A 24,957-nucleotide genomic window follows, 5' to 3' on the forward strand; every position below is an offset into this window, starting at 1 on the left:
CTCATTTAAAAAAAAAATGGAGTACATAGAAGAAAAATGGCATGATGGCTGGGATATTAAATTCATATATACTTATACAGAAACAAAAAAAATGACAAAATAGAGGGTTATGGAGCAGGATTAACATTTTTTTTTGTAATTTCGAGTCTAGATGATGGGTTTTATGAAGGTTATTTTATTTCCTTGGCTTCTGACTATCTTTGAAAGGTTTCATTTTAAAGTGCTTCCAATAAAGGCCTAAGACAAGACGAACGTTATGGGATGGGGGGTTTGATCAAAGGATATGATGGTTAAATCTTCATCATCGGCTTAATGGGCCTTAGAATCACCATGGAAACACGCCCCTGGTATGTGTCTATGGGGTGTTTTCACAAAGGGTTAGCTGAACAGGGAAGACCCAAACTGAATCTAGGCATCACTGTCTCGTGGGCTGGGCACCCAGACTGAGTACAAAGAAGAAAGCAAGCGGCACCTCATTTACCAGCCTCTGCCTCCTGGCGACAGATGCCACGTGGCCATCTGTCCCACATTCCCACCACCGCAACTCCCTTGCCACGATGGGCTGCACCTTCAAACCCTCAGCCAAAATAAACCCTTCCTTTTTTTAAAATTTACTTTTAATTTATTCACTTTACATCCCTATTATAGGCCCTTTCTGTCATCTCCTCCTGGTCCCGCCCTCCCTCCCTCCCTCTCCCCCTCCCCGTCCCCTAATCCTCAGAAAGGGGGGGGCTCTCCTCCCCTTACATCTGACCCAAGACCTATCAAGTCTCATCTGGACTGCCTGTATCTTCTTCATCTGTAGCCTGACAAGGCTGCCCCACCAGTGGGAAGTGACCAACAAGTGAGCACCAGAGTCCATGTCAGAGGCAGTCCCTAGTCATCATATTATGGGACCCAAAAGGCGACTGTGCTGCCTATTGACTACACCTGAGCAGGTGGTCCAGGTCCTCTCCATGCATGGTCCTTAGTTGACGTATCAGTCTCTGCAGGTCCCCCTGGGCCCAGATTTGTTGGCTCTGTTGTTCTCCTTGTGGAGCTCCTGTCCCCTCTAGGTCCTTCTATCCCCCAATCTTCCATAGGACTCCCCGCACTCTGCCCCAAAGTTTGGCTGTGAGTCTCAGCATCGGCTTCCGTCCCCTGCTGGGTGGAGTCTCTCAGAGGACCTCTATGGTAGGCTCCCGTCCTGTTCCCTCTCTTCAGACACTTCCTGTCTCTATGGTTCCCTCTCTTCAACCACTTCCTGTGTCTGTTCTGGTTGCCCTTCCTTAACATCCTCCATCGGGGTCCTCCTTCTTATTCAGCTTCTTTACGTCTGTGGATTGTAGTGTGGTTATCCTGTATTACGTAGCTAATATCTGGTTATAGGCAAATCCTGTATTATATAGCTAATATCCGGTTATAAGTGAGTAGATACTATGCGTGTGCTTCTGGGTCTGGGTCAGGATGATCTTTTCTAGTTCCATCCATTTACCTGCAAATTTCAAATTTCTTTGTATTTAATAGTTGAGTAGATGAAGAGGATACAACTTGGAAAAGAAGAAGTCAGAGTATCACAGTTTGCGCATGATATGATAGCATACATGAGTGACCCCCAAAATTCTACCAAGGAAGCTCCTCCAGCTGATAAACACCTTCAGCAATGTGGCTAGATACAAAATCAGCTAAAAAAAAAAAATCAGGGACCCTTCCTGTGTACAAAAGACAATTGGGCTTAGAAAGAAAATAGGAAAAGAACATCTTTCACCACACACACACACACACACACACCAAGCAAACAAACAAAAACAAACAAACAAAAATCCCAAAATATCAGCAACAACAAAAACCATCATAAAATATCTTGGTGTTATATACATACATACATGTGTGTGTGTGTATATATTTACATGTATATATAATATCTTGGTGTAACTGTAAACTTGGTATGAAAAATACTTCAGGTTTCTGAAGAAAGAAGTTGAAGACGATATCAGAAGATGGAAAGATCTCCCACGCTCATGGTTCAGTAGGATCAACATAGTAAAAATGGCCATCTTACCAAAAGCAATCTATATCAACCCAGTGCAAGTCCCATCAAAATGCCAACAAAATTCTTTACAGACCTTGAAAGAACAATTCTCAGATTCGTATGGGAAAATAAAAAACAAAAACACACAAACAAACAAACAAACAAAACGAATAGCCAAATAGCTATGTCAATCTGGTACAATCAAAGGTCTTCTGGAGGCATCTCCCTCTCTAATCTCAAGCTGTACTACAGAGCAGCAATAATTAAAAACTGTGTAGTACTGGCATAGAAACAGCCTGGTGGATCAATGGAACCAAATCAAAGACCCAGAAATAAACCCTTCCTTCCTTTTAAGTTGTTTTTGTTAGGTTTTTTTCATAGCAAGAAAAATAACCAATACAAACTATAATATTATGTAGGAAGAACTGTCATAGTAAAAACCATTATTTTATACAGTTGTGTACTGTTTTTTAAACGTTTATTTATTTGTATACTTAACGTGGGAGGCGGAGTCAAAGGATGTCCTGTAGGAGTCAGTCCTCTTCTTCCACCATGTGGGTTCAAGGGACCAAACTCAGGTCATCGGGTTTGGCAGTAGGCATCTTTATCAACAGAGCCATTTCTCCCTATTTTGTACAATTAGCAATTAATATATAATACTCCAATGAGAAAAATGTAAGACCTAAGACAATGTATGATACACAATGATATTAAATAAATATTAACATTGGTTATAACAACAATTGTGTGGCAAGCACACTTTTCAATAAGCGTATGGCGCAAGCAAGGCCAGCAGGGTTGTAAACTCATACAAGAGGATCATGTGGCCGGGCAGTTGTGGCGCACACCTTTGATCCCAGCACTCAGGAGGCAGAGGCAGATGGATCACTGTGAGTTCGAGGCCAGCCTGGTCTACAAAGTGAGTCCAGGACAGCCAAGGCTACAACAGAGAAACCCGTATCTTGAAAAACAAAACAAAACAAAACAAACAAACAAACAAAAGAGGATCATGTCAGGACGTGGTGCATGCTACAAAAAGCAAGGTTGGGATGGTATGGTCAGGAACAGGTGAGCTGAGATCTGAATTGCATGTGAAAGAAAGAGCCATATATAGGTCTATGGGGCCAAGAAGGTCTTGGCAAAGGACAGGGGGGGGATAAACCCTTTGTATAAAACCTTGCCCTGTCCTTGAAACATGTGGAAGGCAGTGGAGCTGGGCACCAGGGTGAAAGGGTAATGAAAAGAATGCAGTAGTTCAAAGAGGTAGACCATGGCTACATGGCTTAGGACCTTCCCTAGCATCCTATGCACGGCTTAAGAAAGGCTATAATCTATCGCGGTAAGGGAGGTATGGGGGGCAGGAACAGGAAGCAACAGTTTACACGAAGGCTGCAGGCAGCAAGTGGAGAGTTGATGGGCGGTGGGGCTGGAATATGAAACATGGAAGCCTTCTCTAAGTGACTCATTTCCTCCGGCAAAGTTCCGAGGTACCTCCTAAAACAGCACACCGGCTGGCCACCCAGTGCCCAAACACACAAGCCTGGGAGGCACGTTTCACATTGGCACAGCTTTCAAGCCTCTTCAGGTGAGGAAGATGCAGTCCTGTGTAGGCAGGGACTAAAACATTCAAAATGACTCTTGCATGGAGTAACAAAACAAAAAACAAAACAACAACAACAACAACAAAACGGCAGGGCAGGCCGAGCCCAGGACAGAGCTAGCCTCCAGGAGTACAGGGTGAAGTGGGGGAAGCCAGGATTAGAATGTGTGAGTAGACATTGCCGTTAAGACATAAATTCTCAGAGTCTGACAACTTTCCAAGAAGAAAGGGAATTCGGGAAATCCAGATGTTTAGGTTTTCTTGGATATAAGAGAACTAACCAATCCTTGATCCTAAGCTGCATAAAGACTGGTTTGCATAGCTATGGGAGTAAATGGTGAGGGAGAAGTGGGCGCGCGCGAGCGAGAGAGACAGAGAGAGAGAGAGAGAGAGAGAGAGAGAGAGAGAGAGAGAGAGAGAAAGAGGGGAACTAAGAGCTTAAGGAGACTGTAGGAAAGGGTGCAGAGCCCAAGAGGAGGAACTGACCTTTGACAGGACATCCCGCCTGCATATCCCAGAAGCCAGCAGAACTCAGGTGCCTTCCCTCATAGAGTTCGTCCGTGGTGGGAGTTCACGGCAGCCTCCAGTCTCTGAAGGCAGACAGGGAACCTGTACTGGGGAGTGCTCTGAGAAGACCCTCTGGGGCTTGTGAACCATCGTGCTATGCCATCCATGTGCTTCCTGTTTTTATTTTGGCAGTTTTCGTTTTTTGTTGTTGTTGTTTACTTTCTTTGAGACCAGAGAAATATAATTTAGACAGCCCAGCCTGGTCTCAGCTGTTTTGTGCAGAATTAATGGGAATATCAAGCACTGGTTTGTGCAGTGGGGGCAAAGCAGGGGCGGGCACAATTATTAAGAGAGATCTGAGATCCAGGTCAGTGTCTCTCAGGTCAGGCTTGGATGGCCCCACGTGCTCCTCCCAAGGAGCTAAGTGGTTACGGAAGGCCTTACCAGCCAGCCAGCCACATGTGCATTTCCCCTTCTGTCCACCAGAGGTCACTAAAAGCTCGCTCGATCCTAAAGACAACCTCTGCACACCCCTCCAATTAGGTATGGGGTTAAAAAAGAAAAAGAAACACACACACACACACACACACACACACACACACACACACACACACACACACACACACACAAACTGATTTAAAAGAGAAGGAGGAAAAGGTAACAGGTGATATGGAGGCAGTGATTTTTTTTTTCTCCCTAAAGCTGTGTGGAGCTAACCAGAGTCATAGAATGCTAGAGACGTGCTTCTGGGGGGCATCTTGTAAACCCATTCTAATGCAACTATCTGGGGTGGCCAGAGGTGCCAAGGAACAGGAGGAAAGAGACACCATGGCACATCATCTGAAGACCGAAGTGTCCAAGTGTGAGAGAGCCACTGTCTCGGAGAACTGAGGTCTAGCCAGGGAAAGATGGGGCCAATGCACCGGGGTCACTCCCCGCCCTGGGAGGACAATTCTGTGTCAAGGTAGTAGCCACTTCTGGGATTCCTGGTGGTTCTAGGACACAGGGCATAGATTGTTGCATTGTCCCTACACACAGTGTGCCCTGTCATCACTTCTTATTAGCCAGCCTGGGGGGGGGGGGCACTCACTTCCATTGGCCTGCTGGGTCATTCTTGGTAGAAAAGCTGTGCAGAGCAGAAGTCCATGTGAGTCTGGTCATCGCTCTGTGTGAGGTGAGGGTTAAAGATGAATTAGTGTTTGGGAGGATGGGAGGGGTGGGGGTTAAATGGCTAAGAGGTCAAGGGAAGTAAAGATGGGAGAACATGTCAAAAGTGAAGACGTCGTGGCTCAGGAGGGCTTCCAGGGAGATCCCTTCCTTTACCAAGTTCTGTTCCTTCCCTGGCATGAATGCGAATCATGGTCCCTGCTTACCTGTCTTTAATCTCAACCAGGGCAGACTCAGCAATTAAAGCCCTTTATTTTCCAAGCGCCTGAGCAGTAGATGCACTTTCAGTCATTGTCCACTAGGTGGAGACAGAGTCCTAGTTATGTTTCCGGACTGGCACTGTGGTCCTTTCGGGAGCCACTTAGACCAAGGGCTGGGAAGTAACACCTAGGCCTCTAGCTCCCCTTCTAGGCCGGATCATCCCGGTCCCATCCCATTACAGCTTACATTGTCATAGGAGTCTTTAGAAAGCTGATCTAGGGGGTCTTACTCCAGTTGGCATAGGTGCCCTGAGGGTAGATGGGCTAAAAATTGCTGTCCCATCTCACATTTGAGAAGAGGGGTCCTTGGCTTGTCTTAATAAGTAATCAAAGCCATACAGAGCATGGCAGAGCTGTCCCAAAACACAGGGTCCTTTTGACTCTGAGTCCCGGATTCTTCTTGCCAAATCCTATCCGTCCTCTTTCCTCAGAGCAAGTATGACTCAAAGTAGAGGCTAGAGGCTTGACTCCAGAAGCCCTTTGGGGCTTTCTGGTCTTCAGAATACTGCTGAGTCTCACAGCTAGAACCCAGTATTGCCTCAAGACCTCAGGGGGCGTTAGAGAAACTGCCCGTGACTCTTGTGGGCCTCCTGAACCGCAGAAAAAACGGGGAAAGAGGCAGGGCGCGTGTCACAGGTACGGATGCTGTCTGTCCTTGCAGTTCTTTCTCACGTGTGTGAGTCACCAGGGAGGGTAAAGAGACCTGATTCAGGCTCACCCGGGAATGTTCCCTGGTTTCCAGCAAAGTCTGGCCAAGTACATGAGCAAACACTGGGGGATTGTGGGGTTTGATTCAGTACAGGGAGGAAATCCTTAGTGGGTGACAAGCACTAGGTGCTGTGGGAACCAGAGACTGAGAGGAGGAGGCTCAGCCCTTAACAGGGGGTGGGAGGTGGAGGTGAGGGAGGAAAAGTGTCACAGCCTCTGTTTACTCTCTTGTAAAAGGAAGCCAATGGCTGGTACCTCTTCCCAAGGGCTGTGAAGCCGAATGGAAACATATTTATTACATATCCTGTAAACGAGGGCTGCCCCACCTCCTGCCCCACTTACCCCTCCAGCTGGTGAGCTCAGCTGGCTCTCCCACTGCCCAAGAGTGGGCCAGAGAAAGCACCCAACATGTCAGGAGTAGGATACGGACAAAATTGTGGTCTCTCATTTTTGTCTGGCACGGGGGATTCAGTTAGGGTGGTCAGTTCAGAGGCTCTTTGTCCAGCTTAGAGAAGCTGGGCACCGGGGGGGAAAAAGCCAGACGTGTACAGTGAGGAGCAGCTGAAAGCCATCCGGCTTTGCTATTAATGTAGTCAGTAAATAAATAAAGGAGGGCTTAAGCTTAGTGTACAGCAATCAGTTTGGAGCTACAGGGTAATTAGCTCTGCAGGGGGCTGCAGGGCTGCAGAGTCAGGTTTAAATGAGAGAGTTCACTTTCACTGAGACACCCCCTGGGGTGCAAAAAAAAAAAAAAAGCAGCCCAGGGGAGTCCACTGGCACTCTGGGTGAGGAGTGGCTGGGGCTGAAAGTGGGCAGAGCTGTAGCTCTGAATCTGGAAGCAAAGAGGTGCGGGGGCGGGGGGGGGGGAAACAACAGTGCTCCCCATGAGGCGAAGATCTCATGTCTTCATGTTAACATCTCATCCTAGACAGGCTGGAGCCAGGTAGTCCCCAGTTATAAAATGCCACCATCCTGAGCCTGCCACACCTTGTTCTGTTAGGGTGATCTTAGGAACAAATGAAGGCATCGGGGTAGGGAAACAGGAGCCCACAGTGAGTACCTACCCCCTCCCCCACCCCACCCCACCCTCATGTATGCCAGTCCTTGATGTCGTGCGGAGGTGACTAGATGCGTATGTGAGGGGCTTCTCCCTACTTAGCTCGTTTCCCTCACCCTTGACAACTGCATCCTCAGTTTCAGGGAGCTAATTTCCTCTCCTCTTCCCACTGTTTGCCTCCCGTGCATTCAACAAAGATCTATTGGGCAGCTGCCAAGGGCAGTATTAGGCCCTAGGAACACCAGGGGTATAGAGCGCAGGGTTCCTAACCTCAAGGAACATGACGTCTGGAGATGGGGACAACAGAGAGCTTACGTGACTGTAAGATGGGGGCTGGGGGGGGGGCGATGACAAGAGGTAGGATGGAGCATGGCACCTAATTCAGTCTCAGGTAGTGTTTGAGGTAAAACAAGACTTCCCTCCGGGAAACTGAGAGGACCAGGAAGGAAGCTTGCTCTGTGCTTTGTTCAGCTTGGGAAACAGCAAGGTGGTGGTGGATGTGGAGGAGAGACTGCAGGGTCAGCAGCCGATGAGGTCTCACTGGGGGAGCTTGCATCCTATCCAGGAGTCATGAAGAACCACCAGGGTCTCTTCAAAGCGGTGATAATGCTATCTATAGGGAGGGGTCCATTCACCTCAAGGAAAGCACAGGATGGAAGAGGGACCAGAAGATGCGGGTGATGATGCTGAGGCCAGAGGAGCCAGGCAACCAGGTGGAAGGCAATGTGGTTGTGGAGAAGTGGGTGGGTGCTTCTGACTGGATGGATGGAAAAGTCCTTGGATTTGGCCTTCTGTGTTTCCCCTGCCACACTCGTGTGGGTCTTCTGTTAGTTCTGGGCTTCCTCTCTTCTCCTTGGAGGCCATCCAGAGCCACTGGAAAGAGAGCCATCAAGGCTGTACTAGAACAGAGAGCACTAGAAAGGAAAGGCCAGAAGGAGCATAGCGAGCTGTGTGTATGTGTGGAGAGGGCTCCCCGCCAACCACCCCATAGGACACAAGTCATACACCACAAGTCGGAAGATCTCTATCCGCCCAACATGGGGCTGTATCTTTCCAGTCCAGCTGCCTCTCCCCCTCTCACCCCCTTCTTTTGACCTCAGCCTCATGCCTCACCCCACCCCCATCCCCGGCGGGGCCTGCCCTGGAGGCAGTTGCCCATGCTGCGGACTGGGGCAGAGGGCAGCTGCGGCCCGCTGCCCAGGGAGGGAGGGAGGGAGGGGAGGGGGCTGCCGCAGGCCTTGGAGGAGCGTTCTCAGGCTGGCCTGGCCGGGGGCCCCTTTCTCTCCATGAGATCATATCTGGGTCAAAGAGCACGAAGAGCAGGCAGACCCCGGCGGTCACACAAAGCCCATTCAGCCAGCCCCTATTCACTCACCTCCTCTCCCCTAGAGCCCGAGCCGCCAGGACCCCAGTGCAGCGCCTAAGCCCCAGCTTTGATGTCCAAGAACAGAAAACAGCGATTAAATGTTGTTTTAAAGAGGGAGTGCCCACTGCCCTCCCATCTGTCAAGAGAAAGCTGAGGCCTGAGGGAGGGGCGGGGTGCAGCGGGGGGGGGGGGGGGGGAGAGGGGTGGAACTGGCTGAGAGGGGGTTAAGGGTTGAGGGGTGCCAGATCCTAATCAAAACATACCCATCTTTTAGCCAAAGACTGTTGTCCTAGAGGGGAGACGTGTGGCATGGGACGGAAATACAGGGCAAAGAAATCTCCAAGAGATGAGAGTGGGAGATTGGGAAAAAAAAAGAGGGGTTAAAAAGAGAGAAGCAAATCTGGGTGGGTGGAAGATGAGGGGAAAGAATAGGGAAGGAAGGAAAAACAGAGGAGAGGACCGGAGGGAGACTGGAGGCTAGCTGCCTGTCCTGGGCTGGACCTCTTCCTGGCAGTGGGTGGTAGGGTTAGTGTAACTTCATGGCTCTCAGCTCAACCACCTCAGGGCTAGCCGACCTGTGCGGATAGGAACTGCACGCACGCACGCACGCACACCTGCGCCCGCACACACGCTTTCTTTCACATTGCACGGCAGTGCAAGTGCAGGAACACGGGCTGGTGACTCTCAAGTCAGCTGTGGGCCAGGTCAATGCTTGGCACTGTTTAGCGCTGCAGTGACCCATCATGGTGGCTGTGAGTTGAAGCGCGTTCTGGGTTTCGGAGGGAAGATGGCTTGATGCTGGTGGAAAAAGACAAGAGATGTCGGGCTGTGTGTCCCTGGAGCAGAACTGGATGCAGAGCTGAAAAGGAGCCAGGTGCAGCTGGAAACAGGATGTGCTTCCCCACCCCCACCCCGGGCTTTGTACATGTCAGGCAGTTGCTAGACCACTGAGCAAAACCTCCTGCTTTGCAACAGGTCGTGGCTGCCTCAGAACCGAGGGCCTTCAATCGGGTGGAAGCTTTTGTGTTGAGCCAGTTGTGAAACTTGTCAGAAGACAGGAGATCATGCCTCAAGCCAAGGAAAAGCAGCTTGCCTTGGTATCTGCTCCGGACATGGCTAGATCACCAACAACGGGCTGCGTGACACTGAGCAATCGCCACACACTTTGAACCACGTTGACAACCTGAGTGCCGCTTCCTGAATTCCCAGTTGCAGAACTGCCACTCAGGCAAGTTCTATTGAATGAATGATGAAAGTCACTTAGTACGTTGTTCCAAGATCAAATGGCATTCATGTATTTGACACTGCTTAGGCCCCGTCCCCAAAGCAAGGCTGTTGGGTTGGTGAGACGGCAGATGGCACAGTGAGTAAAGGTATCTGCTGCCAAGCCAGATGACCAAAGTTCAATTCCCAGGATTCACATGGTAAATGGAGAGTGTTAACAGACTCCCAAAAGTTATATTCTGGGATGGAGAGATGCACTTTAAGAGCACTTTGTTGCTCTTGCTGAGGACCCAGACTCAGTTCCCAGCGCCTGACCGATGGCTTTACAAGCATTTTTAACCCTGGTTCCAGGGAGTCTGAGGACCTCTTCTCACCTCAGAGGGCAGGCATCAGGCACACATATGGTACACATAAATACATGTAGAAAAAAAAACAGAAAATAATTCAACTTTTTAATAATTATCTTCTGACCTCTACACATGTGCTTGGCAAATGTGCAGGAACGGGAGCCAGAAAAATGGCTCAGTGGATGAAGTGCTTGCTGGCAGGCCTGATGCCCTGGGTTCAATCCCTGGCTATACGACTTGTAAATGTAGCACTAAAGTGTCATGTGAAAAGGCTGGATGTGGGGCTGTTGAGATGGCTTAGCAGCAAAGGAACTTGACACTGAGGATTTGAGTGTGGTCCCCAGAATCCATATGGTAGAAGGAGAGAACTGACGTCTAGAAGTTGTACTCTGACCTCGACATCAGCACCATGACAGATGTTCACGTGTGTATCCATGTACATGTGCACACACAGACACATTACATCGTAACAATGTAAAAGAACAGGTTTTTGAGTTCGAGGCCAGCCTGGCTATAGAGTGAGTTCCAGGCCAGCCTGGCTATAGAGTGAGTTCCAGGACAGCCAGGGCTACGCAGAGAAACTTTGTCTCAAAGGGGGGAAAATATAGAAATTCAGACTTAATGTTAACACATAGCTTTCTATTCCTTCATCTCCAGACAGAAATTTCAGTGCCTCTAGTGTGCTCCCACCCAAGACAGAAAAGAAAGAGCGTGTGGCATGCTTTTTTTTTTTTTAAAGGACACTTGGAGCCAGAGACAACTGAATTAACTTTATTCTCTTCTAACTGCAGATTCAAGGTATACAACTGAACATTGCTATTTTTTTCTTATGAGACTTATAAATAAAAATACAAAAAATGTTCACTACAAAAAAATCTACTGTTAGTAGGATGTAAAAAATATTCTCTTTGCTATAGAAGGCACAAACTTCACTTAGTGACACATGGAGAAAAAAACCTGCAGCAGTAAATTCATTTTTTTTTTCATTTTTTTTTTTTTTTAAATCTTGTCAGAAACACTGAAGTTACAAAGAAACGCATCAATCTACACGAAACGAAGGCAGGGTAAGCGGCGACGGGGAGCACACTTCGAGTGGACAGAAAGAACCTGCAATCTGGACTGGAGGAAGGTGAGGCAGGGGGAGGGAGAGATGGGGCTAACAAGAGGAGGGGGGGACCTGACAAAAGAAGAGGGTGGCTGAGGGGAGAGGACAGGAGAGAGGAGCAGAAGAGGGAGGAGAAAGAGACACGGGCGGGGAGATTGATTTGTACAACGAAAAGAACCAATAAAATTGAAGAAACAAAATTGGGCAACCTCCTAGAATTAGGCTAAGTGGAGGTGCTGAGGTAGACATTAACTAGAACATTGATGAAGTCAAAACACTATTCTGTGATACAAAGCAACTGGACTGGCACTTGTGCTCTCTCACAATATCAGACAAGCAAGGAAAAAAAAAAAAAAAAAAGAACAAAACATAACACCCAAACCAAAAGGCTTAGATTTGCTTGGTCCAGCAGGGCCACAGGGCCCTCAGTGCTATAACTTACATACATACATATATATATATTTATTTATTTATCTTTATATATAGGGCGACGGCATGGTGCATCATTAACGGTTCTTCACCTTACAAGGGTTCATGCATAACACTATGTGAACAAATACTATGATACACGCGCGGGGGTGGGGGTGGGGGGTATGGGGGGGACCCTGTCTGCAAAGTGGGGCCACCCAGGAGCGGAGGACTCAGAGCAGCTAGCAGGCAGGCTTGCTGGGGCCTTTACTCCTTTCTCCTCACTCTCTCCCGATTCCAACTGTTCTGTTTGTCTTGCGCCCTTCTCTTGGGCATCTCTCTCTCTCTCTCTTCTTGTCCCCGCCCCCTTCTCTACCCTTTAGTTCTGCTGTTTGTCCTCCTAACTGGCATCTCCTGGTAAGTGCAGCCACAGCTGCCAAGCCAGACGTTCCAGGAGACTGGATGTAAGGGGGTGAGAGAGGAAGCAGAGGGAAAACAAAAGCCACAGAACCCCAGCTTCTTTATGCATATCAGTCTCACAGGTCGGTGTTCCCCAGTGTCCACCCTAGTCTGGCTTTGCCGCCCACCTCACTTCCCCCCCAACGCCCCAAGACCAAAGTGCTTCCTGCTCCCCTCTCCTCTAAGAAGGGCCCTCTCATCCAGAAGCGTACCATACACTTGTAAAAATCTGCAGCAGTTTTTTTTTTTTTCCCCTCAACATGGAAAAAACCGTTCAGGCACAAAGATTGAAATAAGCCCGCATAGCATCCCTGGATTGTACTCAATCACCGGGTCCCCCCAGCCTTCCAACCCACCCCTTGTACCCCAGATCTGCCTTCCTCTTCTTCACATAAAGCAACCAAGCAGCAACGACATTTTCTATTTTATATCTCTCTTGCTATATCTCTCTTTCTATATATATATATATATTTGTTTATCCTATATACACATAGGATTTTAAATGCTTTAAATGAGCAAAGGAGTGAGTAGGGGAGAAGCACTGAGGGAAGGGTCCAGTGACGTCAGAAGCATTAAGGGATTCATTCGTAGAAGCTGGGCAGGGGAAGGGAACCAGTAAGCAGCTTGGATTTGCTAGGTGGGAGAAGGTCCCCAAGAAGATAAGGCAGCAGCAAGCCAGGGTTCCAGGGTTCTTTAAGATCATGGCCAAAGGCAGAGGCTTGACAAACCAGAATGCTCAAAGAAGAGTGGGACAAATACAGTTCAAGCTTCCTCAGAAGGACAGACAGCGAGTTGGCCCTTCTAGCCCCCTCAACTCCAGCTGCTGCAGAAGGCGTCCCCGACAGCCTCCTACCTGCCCATTGGCCATCGAGCCCAGCAGAGAAGGCCCTGGCAACTTTAAAACCATTTCCTCCTCGTGACTGGGAAGCTGGGGGAAGAGACATCCTCGAACATCTTGCAGGGGCTGGGCTGCAGAGGGAAACAGAAGGAAGGTACCCCTTTCTAAGCTGTCCCTCCCTCTACTAGGATCCCCAGAACCCTCAAGGGCAGACAGGGCAGGTAGGTGCTGAGTGAGTACCAACCAAACAGTGAGACAGCAGCACAGACAACACAGCGTGATTTCACACACACACACACACACACACACACACACACACACACACACACACACGTACAAATTTTACTGTTGATAGTGAACTTTTTTTTTTTTAACTTTTTCTCTTTTTAAATCTCCCCCAGCCCCATTCACATTACAAAAGGAAAGAGCAAGAAGGTCCTGTAGAACTGAAGAAGGGACTAACAAATACTACAAAAATATTACACTTTGCAAAGATCAGCTTAGCCCTCTTAAGCTTTTGTGATTGGGCAAGGGTAGGCGTGAGCTGAATGGGAAAGGGCTAGGAAGCAAGAAGCCAGCCACTTATTCTGTGGAATAGCCGGATAGTTTTCCCTCTGCCACCAATCCTGAATGACATCTTACTGTTAAAGATACTGTTTTCTGTGATTCACAGATTCCCCTGAAGGTCAGCAGTTCCCATTTTATCCCCCAGGACTTGGGGAGAGAGGCATAGTGATTTTTAAAGACCGCTCCTCCCTAAAAAAAAAAAAAAAAACTCTCCTTTCACATTATGAGCATGATAACTGTTCTGATCACATATTTCAAATTTTAACATTTTTTTTCCTTTCCATTGCACTAAGTCATCACTGTCGTTCCAAAATAGTTGCCCTCCGAACTTCACCATCCCTAGGTTCACACCAGAGAGTCAAGCGCCACCCCCTCCCCAAACCCATACCCTCCCAACACACAACATTTAAGGCCTTCAGATATGGTGGATGAGCTTGGAGGGAAGGTGGGCAGGGATGCGGGCATGGCCTAAGGGCAGGAGGCGGGGTTACAGCAGTGCCCATCCCTCTGACCTTCTGTTAACTTTTCACAACCCCTTGCCCCTGCCAACGGCTTCCCTAAACCACTTTTTAAAATCTAAGATCAAAACACAGCCATGACTCTCTCATAACAAAGAGGAGAAAAACAACAACAACAACAACAACAACATATCATATAAAGCACGAAATGAAAGGGGGGGGGTCCGTCCCAAAGCAAAGGGGGTTATTGCAAACGTGCTTTCCAAATCTCAGGGTGGGGAGGCTGGAGGGTAGGAGGAGGCAGAAGGAACGAAAAGACTGGACAAACAGAAGAGGTAGCTTTTAGAAAAACATTGCCCCACCCAGCATAATAAAATCAAGCTGGTCTGCCCCTCACGTACACCACGTGCATACGCACCAACCATGGAAATTTTGGCAGTGATTAACAGCAAGACGGGACCATGTGGTTGTACAGATCTTAATAATAGGCCCTCTGAAAACCTAAACAGCCCAGATAATTCTATGACCAGGGGAGTTTTCTCTAGAGTGTTTCAGACTGAACTGAAGTGCTGATGGTCTAAACCCTGGACTGTGCCAACAGTGACTCATAAGTGACACTCTGGGGACAGTGACAGCCCAATCATCCTCCTCTCTGTTCCCACCTTCCTCAGCTCTCCTGGCCTTCCATTCAGATCCTGAGTGGTCCACTTTTTCCTACAGCTTCCAGCCAAAGGAGAGGGCCTCTCTACCAGGTCAAGTTCAAGGCTAACTATTAACTTATGTTAGAACAGAATACCCCCATACACTCAAAGGGGGGAGGGGGGAAAGATAGAGGACTGAAAAGCTCATGAGGTCACAAAAAAATGAAACTGAGGTAATTCAAGTACAATGTGCTAAAAAGCGACCATAACAAGTGGCCAAAGCAGCCATCAGCAACTCCCTATGCTCCCTGGGGAATGAGAGGGCCTGAGCCAGGAACTCCGGATCTGGGCTTCTCCCTCAGTACAATAGCAACAACTTAGTCTTCCTGTCTCCCCGAGGCCAGTTCCCCACCCCTCCCCACTTCTCTCAGGCAGTGCACCCACTCCCACCTGCAAGGAAAGCTCACCTGCAGGAGGGCATCTACTCCTTCTCTTGGACATTGGGACCTTTCAGTAAGATGATGGGATTCCTTCCCGCTAGGGGCTAAAATGGGGTTGCAGGGATGTGCGCTTATTTGGATGGTGGGATGGAATATATATTTAGTTGGTTTTTGTTTTGTTTTGTTTCTGTTTTGCAAGCAGAAAGCAGCTCAGCAGGGATCTTGCTCATGAGGAGGTTGGCTGGGGTACAGTGCCTAGTTTATTTTGTTCTGTGTTCTCTGAAAGCGGAAGGAAGGAAGGAAGGAAGGAAGGAAGGAAGGAAAGAAGGAAGGAAGGAAGGAAGGAAGGAAGGGGTTTTGGAATCTGACACAGCTCTCCCCAGGAGGAACTTAAGGAAGATCTAGAGTCCAGATCCACACAGGGCGTGAGCCCCTGTGACTAGCCGACAGCCACCAAGCAGGTGCAAGATGCTGAAGGATGAGACGGAGCCACAGGGCTCTCGGAGACTATGGGGGGCAGCAGATGGAGCTGGGAAGAAAAGAAAACCTTTACCTTCCCAGTCTGCCCCGCTACGCCTGAGCTGCCACTCTGAGCATCAGCCAGGGATCCCGTACCATCTCCAGCTCCCCTGCTACCCTCTTCAGAGGACGGGAAAGGATGACTAAGGGCAGAGGCCCAGGGCTGACCAGAGGGCCTCACACCTGCTTCCTGCTCTCCATTTCTGGACACAAAAGGAAAGTCTAGGTTGCAGAGAGGAAAAAAAATATATATATATGCCATTGTGTGAATGAGCAAAACCACCCCACCCACCCAAGAGAAATCAAGGAGGGCCAAGACCCCCCGGGACGGGGCAGTGGTATGACAGCCAGATCACTTGGAGTCCCAGAAGGAATCTACCAAGTCAGTCTGTCTGTCTGTCTATCTGTCTCTCTCTCTCTTTCATTTCCCTTCTGATTTCTTTTCTCCACAGTCTTTCCACTTTTATCTCTCTAGTTTGTCTTTGCTGGCTCCTGCCGCTGCTCTACCCTGTGTGTGTGTATGTGTGTGTGTGGGTGGGGGTGTTGTCCCCAATCACACATAACACAGGTAGAGGTACGTCTTCTCTATCCTCCAGTCGGGCGGGATCTCCTCCGGCTTGTGGCCTTTCATGTGCTTCTGCATGGAGGAGAGGCTGGGGCAGTACTCCGTGCAGATGGTGCACTGGTAGGGCGAGGCGCCGTTGTGCGTCCTCAGGTGCTTGATCATGGCTGAGTAGTCTCGGGAGCGCTGGTGGCAGAGTTTGCACTCAAAGGGCTTCTCACCTGTGGAGGAGACAAGAGAGGAGCAGGGGAAATGTGAGGACTGGAAGGACCCTGTGCTGTCCTCGGGTTTGTTGGAGAACATCCATCCTTCCCGCTCTGTATTCTCCAACAGAACATCCCAAGGCCATCTACTATGGACCATCTACTATGGCAACCCATTGATCACAAGGGGCTCTTGGTCTGATTATTGGGGGGTACTGCACTTCTACTTTATTTTGTAACTGTTGTTAAGTAGGCTAATTCGGTTAGTAACAGGAGGATGGTCCATGTAGCCCTGGCCCCTTGTCTTATTAAGTCCAGGGGTGGGGGGGCTAGGAAGGGGCTGCCCCCTTTTTCCCGCCGCCCTGGGGGTGCTTCCCTTCTAATTAAGGAAATGTGTGCTGAGGTAGGAGGAAGTCCCTAAAGCCCTTCAGGATGCTTTTACATAACAAAGCTCAGCCACAGGGAACAGGAGAATGGGTGGAGAAAACTGCAGATAAAAGGGGAGGAGAGGAAAGGGAAATCTGAGAGACCAGCATGAGAACCTCCTCTGGGCTTTGCCTATGGGTCTAGGAGCGGTGGGGCGGGAGGTACAGAGCACCTAGGGAGTGCATGACGACACCCTAGTTGGCTCTCCGGACTTCCCTCCCACTAGCGTTCCCTGGAGCTGAGCAGAGATGTAAGGGAACCTCGTTTCAATACAGTAATTAACTGGTCAGCCATCTCGCTATCGATACTCCTCCGTGCTGAGGACCCAGCAAATAATGAAGTAATGAACAGCCAAAGTGATCTAACAATCGACCAGCTATTTACAATAGTCACTGCCCATGCATTTAATGATCTGCCCACTAGGTCACATCCCACAACAAGGGACTGAGGAAACCCCGGGAACTCTGGGATATCCCTTGGGTCACACTCCAGTTGTCAGCAGTGAGCACCCCATCCTCTCTTGTGACTTTAAGCCGGAGGCAAGAAAAACAGAGCTCAGGCAAGAAGACAGAGCTCTAAGAACAGCTCGGCCATCTACTTCTGGCTGCCTGCCTGCCCCTCCCCAGGCTATTCTCTCCCTTAAGCTGAGGTCACCATGCCCTTCTCTGGACTGGGTGCTGTCCCCATTGATCAGATAGGGCATCGTCTTTTGCTCTGTTTCACCCTTACCTTCACAGGAATTCCCCGCATATGGCCGACTACAGGGGGTGGGTATTTAACAACCAGCTCTCCAAAGACAGAACTCTACTGCTCTCCGGTCAATACTCCCACTGGGGCTCATTTTAAGCAACTGAGGTGATGTCATTGAACTTGAAACGGGGAAGAAATAGGCTTTTCGAGTAAGGCGAGTCCTAGGGATCCGCTTCCTCCAACCCTAAACCCTCTCTGTCCTCAGACCCCAATAACGACAGAGACTTCTATGTCTTCTATGTAAAGAGGAACGTGGCAGCACTCTGACATGGTGGAAAAGTCTTCTATTAAATGCATTGGCTCTTTTCATTTCAGAACAGACCAGAACTAACGTCACAGCTTCCCAACCTTTATCCTAACTTAATGCCCTCCGGTTATGCCTCTAACCATGAATGGCGCAAAATAAAACCGCTCAGATTTCCCTTTTCACTAATGTGGCCAACTTAACCATTAATTTAGGACTTGGACTGAGCATCCTATTGCCCAGCTCTCTTGGACGGGTTTTGGTGCGAATGCTTCAGGGGACTGACTGGGCCCATGAGACCCTATTGCAATGAATGACTATCACCTGCCACCACTGATTAGCAATGCCTGCCTTGGCTTTGAGAGGAGGGCCATGGTTCTCAGACCACCATATTATCTCTTTGAAAACAACAACAACAACAAAAATTTTTTATGCTGGGTGGTAGAGGTACATATATCTCTAATCCCAGCATGCAAGAGGCAGGGGCAGGTGGATCTCTGTGAGTTCAAGGCCAGCCTGGTCTACTAAGTGAGTTCAGGACAGGCAAGGATACACAGAGATACCCTGTCTTGAAAAAGCAATAAATAAATAAATAATAAAGAAATAAATTTTATTTGTGTGCCTGTGCTCATGAATGTAATGCCTTCTGAAGCCAGAAGAGGGCATCAGATCTCCTGGAGTTGTAGTTAGAGCCGATTACGGGCCATCCAGTACAGGTGCTGGGAACCAAACTCTTTTATTCTGGAAGAACAAGATGCACTTTTAAACCACGGAGCCATCTCTCCAGTCCCTGTATTATCCCTTAGTTAAGCCTTTCTCTTTCTGGTTGAGCCTTGAGCCTTGGTTACTTGAACTTCTCCTCGGGATAACCACCAGCTTCCAGTCACCACCCAACCCCAGCTCAGGGCCCATGCCTGGCCCTCAGTACCTGTGTGAACCCGGTAGTGCGTCTCCAGCTGGTGCTTGAGGCTGAACTTCTTGCCGCAGCCATTGCACTCGTAGGGCTTCTCCCCTGTGTGGATGCGCTTGTGGCTCTTGAGTGTGCTCTCATCCCGGAAGCAGCTGCCACAGAACTCACACTCATAGGGGTGGTCACCTGTGGGAACAAATGGGCTAGGTCACGCCTTTGCTTCTTCCTCCCTCTGGTTCGGGGGACAGCAGTGGAGAGCCCATTCCTGTGTTCAGACATCCAGACTTTACTATGGCTGCAAAGTCATCCACGGGTAACTGGCCAGTCCCAGGGAAAGAAAGCCTGCTTGGCCCAGCCAAGAGCAACAGCCCTCAGGATACAGGCCCCAGGAGGGCAGAGCAGAGCTGGGGGCTTCCCAGACCTTGCCTTACCCTAGCTCTTTTCCCTTTCTTCTGGCTCCGGGCTCGGGGCTAAGGGCCATCAGCCTTGCTTCCCTACTCTCAAAAAAATCCCTCCAACTTGAAGAACTTCCCTTTAGTCCCCAGACATCATCTGCTCTTTCTCCTACTCGACCAGTTAACTTATTCCCTCTGCGTCCTTTCTACTTATCCTGGTGAACCTAAGCACCCCTCAAGCCCTGCTCACACATCACCCTCATTTGGACGCTTCCCTTCAGCTCCCCAGGCAGACTAAGCAATATTTTCTTCTGTCCCTATAGGGAAGAATATCGTCCACGTTTTGGTCTTTAATTCCCAGCATACAATTTTTAAAAGAACTCTTGCCCATTTAAAGTGGTCCCAATTTGGCTGTATTCTCTCTGCTATGCTTCATGAAAATCTTGCCACATGGCCATAGAAGCTATCTGATGAAAGATAGGCTTATCTCACAAATGAAAGAAAAAAAAAATGAGTTGCTTAGAGATACGTAGCCACTGTCCCAAGGTCACCTAGCTAGAAGTAGCTAGGTTAGGACTTCAGCTCTGGTCTGGTCCCAGAGTCTGGACACTGGGCACTTTAACACATGACTAAGTGACACCATTGCATTGTACTGACTGACAGGGCCGCCAAGAAGCACATCCAGGGTAAGAATCGACCTTTTCCCACTCTTGTACCCTACGTGTTTGTCCTGGAATGACTCAGAACCAACTCTTAAACGAGAATTCTGTGGCTTGGACTACGAAGACAAGCCCTTCCTCAAGCTAGAACGATGTCCCCCAGCTCACCGCCTTCTCCCTGGGACACTCCACTTTCAATCCCTGTGGGCTGAGGTGGTAGAAGTGGGGTTAACCACCTTGCAGTTTTGTAACCGAGGTGTCGAGCTTGGGGAATGAAAGGTGAGGTCTTGAGCTACTTATTTATTACAGGAATGAAGGCGCAGACAATAAAGATAGATTGATCACCCAGACTTTGTTCATGAATATTTAAATATCGCTGATTCGTCTTGTCACTGTAATTACAATTTCTCTGGGCTGCATCTCCAACAACCACAGTTTATGGTAAAGAATGGCCCACTGTATTTCACTTGTCCCTCTGCAGATGTGCGAGGCTGCCAACCGTGTAATGTCCTCTGCATTTCATACATTCTCTTCAGCTGCTGAAGGCTTAAGTCATCCACAATGACCTACGTTTTTTCATTATCCCCATGTCAAACTGTGCTCGTGCCTGGGCATAAATTGTCCTTCTCCTTATAGACTCGCATGCCTGTGCCTTCACTTCCTCTTTAAAATGATATTTTACTCTCTCTGCCATTTCCCCTCTGTGGGCCGCTAACCAAACGTCCCTCTTGCTGAATGCAGGCCCCTGCACCCACATAAATTCTCACCTCCTCTGAGGGCGGCTCAGAACGTTTTCCTGAGGCTCTGTAAGGAGGCTCTGTGGGGATCTGTTCACTGGCAGACTCTCTCATGGGATGAAGGATGTAAAAAAAAAAAAAAAAAGCACGGAGGGTGTAGGGATGGGTGGGGCGCCACGAAAGACACGCAAAGAGAAGAACCATCCTTCTATCCAGTCCTCAGCATCTAAGGGGGCACTGGCCTGCCTCAGAGGCATGCCTGGCCAATGATCTGGAAATGGACTGAGTCCTGGAGTTCTGGACTGGGGAAACTAACCGTTCTTTCTCATTACTAGAGCTATACCAAGGACCTGTTCCCATCCCCATATCAAAGCCAAGATGCTAGCCCTCACAGACACAGGTACTAATTGACGACTGTGGGTTTACCATAGTGAGGGGTATCTTGTGTATGAGACCGCCCCCTCCTCTTTCTCTGTCTGCACACGTGGCCCCGTCTGGTCTGACATCCAGCTCCCCCTCCTTCCTGAATCGGCAACGATTACGACTTTAATCAAAGATTCAGTATCCTCATTAAGATATAAATAAATAAATAAAACAAGGGCCACGTGAGACTTCAGCTGAAGCCGGTAATTAAAACGTACATCGGCAGTCACCCAGCCCCCCCCCTCCACCCCCCCGGGAAGAGGGGGGGGTGGCAGTGAGGGAGGGCTGGCTGCCTGTGTGTGCCTCTTGCTTCCAGAGGGGGGCCCTAAGAGTTTAACAAACAACAGAGGGGTTTGTTTGATCAGATTTTTATGAATTTAATTATGAAGTGAATCACATGTTAAATGAGTTTAAATAGGAACTCTCTTGAGTCTGCCCAGGGAAAGAATAAAAAGCATTCAGAGAACGGAAAAAAAAAAATGACAATTTACCATGACACATACCCGACTCTCACCCCACCCAGGTTTTACAGCTCGGTGGCCACCAGACCTACAACCCTCTCCCTGAGAGCTAATCGTGTCAGGCTGGCCATAATGTACATAAAGCTGGCGACAAAAGTCAAAATCCAATTTGTGGTATGTTGATTAACTCTGTAGACGCGTTAATGAGCTTGACATTAAGTGCAGGACAAACGAGACTAATTAGAGACCTTTCGGCCTGCCCAGGGCACCTGTGACCCTCTTTCTTTCCCAGTTTGTCATTACCTAGTGGCTTCCTTAGCTCTGGCCAACCCCAATGTCACCTCTCCCACCCCAGCCCTAGCCCCTGGGCTCCTCAGATCCCTTCCTCTCGGCCCCTCCCTTCAGTGCAGCTGAGAGTTTATTCTATGAGGAGCCATGTGAATCAAGGATCCATCAATGCCAAGAACACGACTGGACCAACGCACCAAACACAGCTGCTGATGCTAAACACCGGCCCCAGAAGCAAATGGGCCAAGAACAACGGAATATTAATGAGGCATTGTGTCCGGGGTGTGCAGTGCCTGTGCTGGGCTGGTGTGAAAATGAATGAGTGCTGAGTGTGTGTGTGCATCTGTGCGCGCACACATGCACACAAGGGGCAGACACGTCTGTGTTTCTAGAATAAGCAAGGGTTTCTCCCAAACTCTGTCCTTGCTGGAGACCTGATGCTTGGCTGACACAGGGTAGACCAGGGCTAAATTGTGGCTAACTGAACTCTGAGAAGGTGACATGGGCAAAGGAAGTTGCGTCCTGGGTGGGATCAGTAGGGCCTAATTCATTCATGCCATAGGAAGTCAGGTAACTTGACCCAGGGGCATACCTGCAAGTGGTTAAAGGAGGTTGGCCATCTTCCCTAAGACCCATTGAGGGAGACATTGATGGGATGGTATATACATTTTAAAGGGAGACCCTTTTATGCAGACACAGTAGACAAAGTCGTTGCTGCGTCTACTACTTTCTCTTTGGTCCTTCTCGGGGGAGCTTACCCTCTAAGACCTCTTCCTTTCTAGTTAGCAGCCTAAGGCAGTTCTAAGCATCTGGTGAGCCTTTCACATTGGGTAACTATATGGCATTGTGCTCCTCTGACGAGGATGGTATGCAGAACCCCAGAGCCGAGGCAGGCTCCTTGGTGAGAATGCTGACAAACTGGCAGGACAGTCCAGCTCAGCCCCTGAAAGTAAAACTCCTTCCTTCTTCATCACAGCCTGTCACCCGGGCAAGGACCAGGCACACACTCCGTCCCTTAGCTATGAGAAGGCTCTGAAGAATGAAAAGTTCTTCCAACCCTCTGTCAAGCATGTAGGGAGCACTCATGTCCTCTCAAGCAGGCCTGTGTGTGTACTCTACTTACATGCTTACATAGAGGCATGATCCCAGCTCTCCCACAACACACACACACACACACACACACACACACACACACACACACACACTCTTCAGAAATTGACATTCTTTCACTCGGGGATAGTAGAGATAATCTCATTTTGTTTTAGAGCAAAGAAAAGAGTCAAGTCGTCTACTCCCCTGCTAGGAAAAGATCAAGAGTTCCTTCAAGGCCCTCTGACTTAACTAGATTTCCTATCCCCTGAAGTGAGAGGGTGATGACAGGGAAAGGCTATGACTGGGCAACTAGCTCTGGTCTACTTGACTCACACATGCCCTGTCTCTCACTCCATCCTGTGAATTGGCTGAGCAGGGCTAGCTCATGGCTCGATGCTCAAATACTCTCACTGTCTTTCCTAAACAGCATTAAGACCAAAGTGGAGGCCTCCTGTCTCTGTTGTGAAGGCAGGATGAGTCGTGTCCAGCTTCAAGCTGAGAATGGCTGAAAGTTCTTCAATCTGAACACCTGTACACACACACACACACACACATACACACCATACACAGACACCACACACACAACCATACCACATACACATGCACACACATACACCACACATACCACACACACACACCCTATACACACACACCCCCACACACAACACACATACACACCCCACACACACCTCACACACATACACACACACACACACCCCCCCACACACCCCACATAAACACATACACATGCACACATACACACACCACACACCATATATTTTTAGAGGTTAAGCCCACATATAAGGTCCAGAGATTTTCCCCACCCATCGATGCCCTGGACCAGCCTACCTGTATGTGAGCGAAGGTGGCGTTTGAGAGCAGTGTGGCTGGGAAAGGTGCGGTTGCACTCACTGCAGATATAGCTGCGCACGCCTGCATGAACCTCCATGTGCTGCTGGAGTGCGCTTTGTGCCTGGAAGCGCTTCCCACACAGCAGACAGAAGACAGCCATGTCCGTGCCTGTGGGAGACAGCAGCAGGAAAGCCTCAGCAAGGTAGAGACCCAAGACCAGATTTTCACCCCTGGGTGGGGTGGGGTGGGTAAGACCAGCACTGACCCTAGAAATCCTAAACTCCACACTCAAGGTCAAACCCAGGGGCAGCCCAGGCCATGCAATGTTGACTGAGCACCCTGGATGGAGCTCTAGAGGGAAAACGCCAACAGGTTCCCTGCATCCACGAGACCTAAAGATTAGTGGAGAAAAGACACAAAACCACATGGATGAGAAAGGAGATGTATTTCTGCCAATGTCTTGAGTGCAGCACAGGAAAAGGTAGGTGATGAAGGGCCTGTGATCACAGGGATCTTACAGAGTCTGAGGCAACAGTGGGAAGACAGGATAGACTCTGAGGAAACCAACAATAACCTGGGTCTGATGGGCCGGCCATTGCTGTGTCATAACTCACCTAAAACCACAAACTTCATATAAGGAGAGATAACTATGAGGAGACTAACGTGTCCCAGTTTCCAGAGAGCTCGTAGTTGGGAACAACAAAGGGACTTCTTCATTTCTTTCCTGAGGTTAGCTGCACACCATATCCTCCACTTCCCAACCCCTACCCTCCAGATGTGGTTTCTCTGTGTAGCCTTCCCTGTCCTGGAACCCACTCTGTAGACCAGGCTGACCTTGAACTCAGAGATCTGCCTGCCTCTGCCTCCCAAGTGCTGGGATTAAAGGTGCACGCTGCCACTGCTGCTACGGCCGCCACCACTGCCGCCGCCACCACCACCACCGGTGACTACATTCTTAGAACCACTTTCCCTTTAGGAAATCAGGGATCTTGAGAGCCACTTCATTCGACAGGTGGTATTATGATCCTTCCCACAAGGAAGAGTCTGAGTGTAGGCTCAATTTTCTTAACCAATATATTTTATTAACAACTTAGTGACTAAGCATACATCACTTATAACCTGACTAACCAAAACAATAGGAAACGAGGATTAATGGACACAATAACAAAACCGTAAGGATGTCAGTTCTGAGGAATGATTCTCCTGGCATAATCAGCAGGATTTCTTCTGCTGGAACCTGAAGTAACCAGAACGCAGAACCTCAGCAGGAGCT

At 49.0% G+C, this 24,957-nt stretch overlaps 1 protein-coding gene across 4 annotated transcripts in view; it reads right to left on the bottom strand.

Annotated features, from left to right (window-relative positions):
- Positions 1 to 10,997: 10,997 nt before the first annotated feature.
- ZBTB16 (zinc finger and BTB domain containing 16) overlaps positions 10,998 to 24,957 on the bottom strand; it is a 182,929-nt gene continuing 168,969 nt past the window's right edge. For all 4 annotated transcript variants that reach the window (XM_084781353.1, XM_084781354.1, XM_084781355.1 and 1 more), the window contains exons 5-7: positions 23,682 to 23,852; positions 18,796 to 18,963; positions 10,998 to 16,465 (exon numbers count right to left, since the gene is read on the bottom strand). In XM_084781353.1, the coding sequence (XP_084637479.1) occupies positions 16,236 to 16,465; positions 18,796 to 18,963; positions 23,682 to 23,852 (569 nt within the window). In that variant the 3' untranslated portion in view covers positions 10,998 to 16,235. The remainder of the gene's footprint in view (positions 16,466 to 18,795; positions 18,964 to 23,681; positions 23,853 to 24,957) is intronic.

This window comes from Acomys minous, assembly GCF_964271855.1.
Source record: "Acomys minous genome assembly, chromosome: 5".
Classification (NCBI taxonomy): domain Eukaryota; kingdom Metazoa; phylum Chordata; class Mammalia; order Rodentia; family Muridae; genus Acomys; species Acomys minous.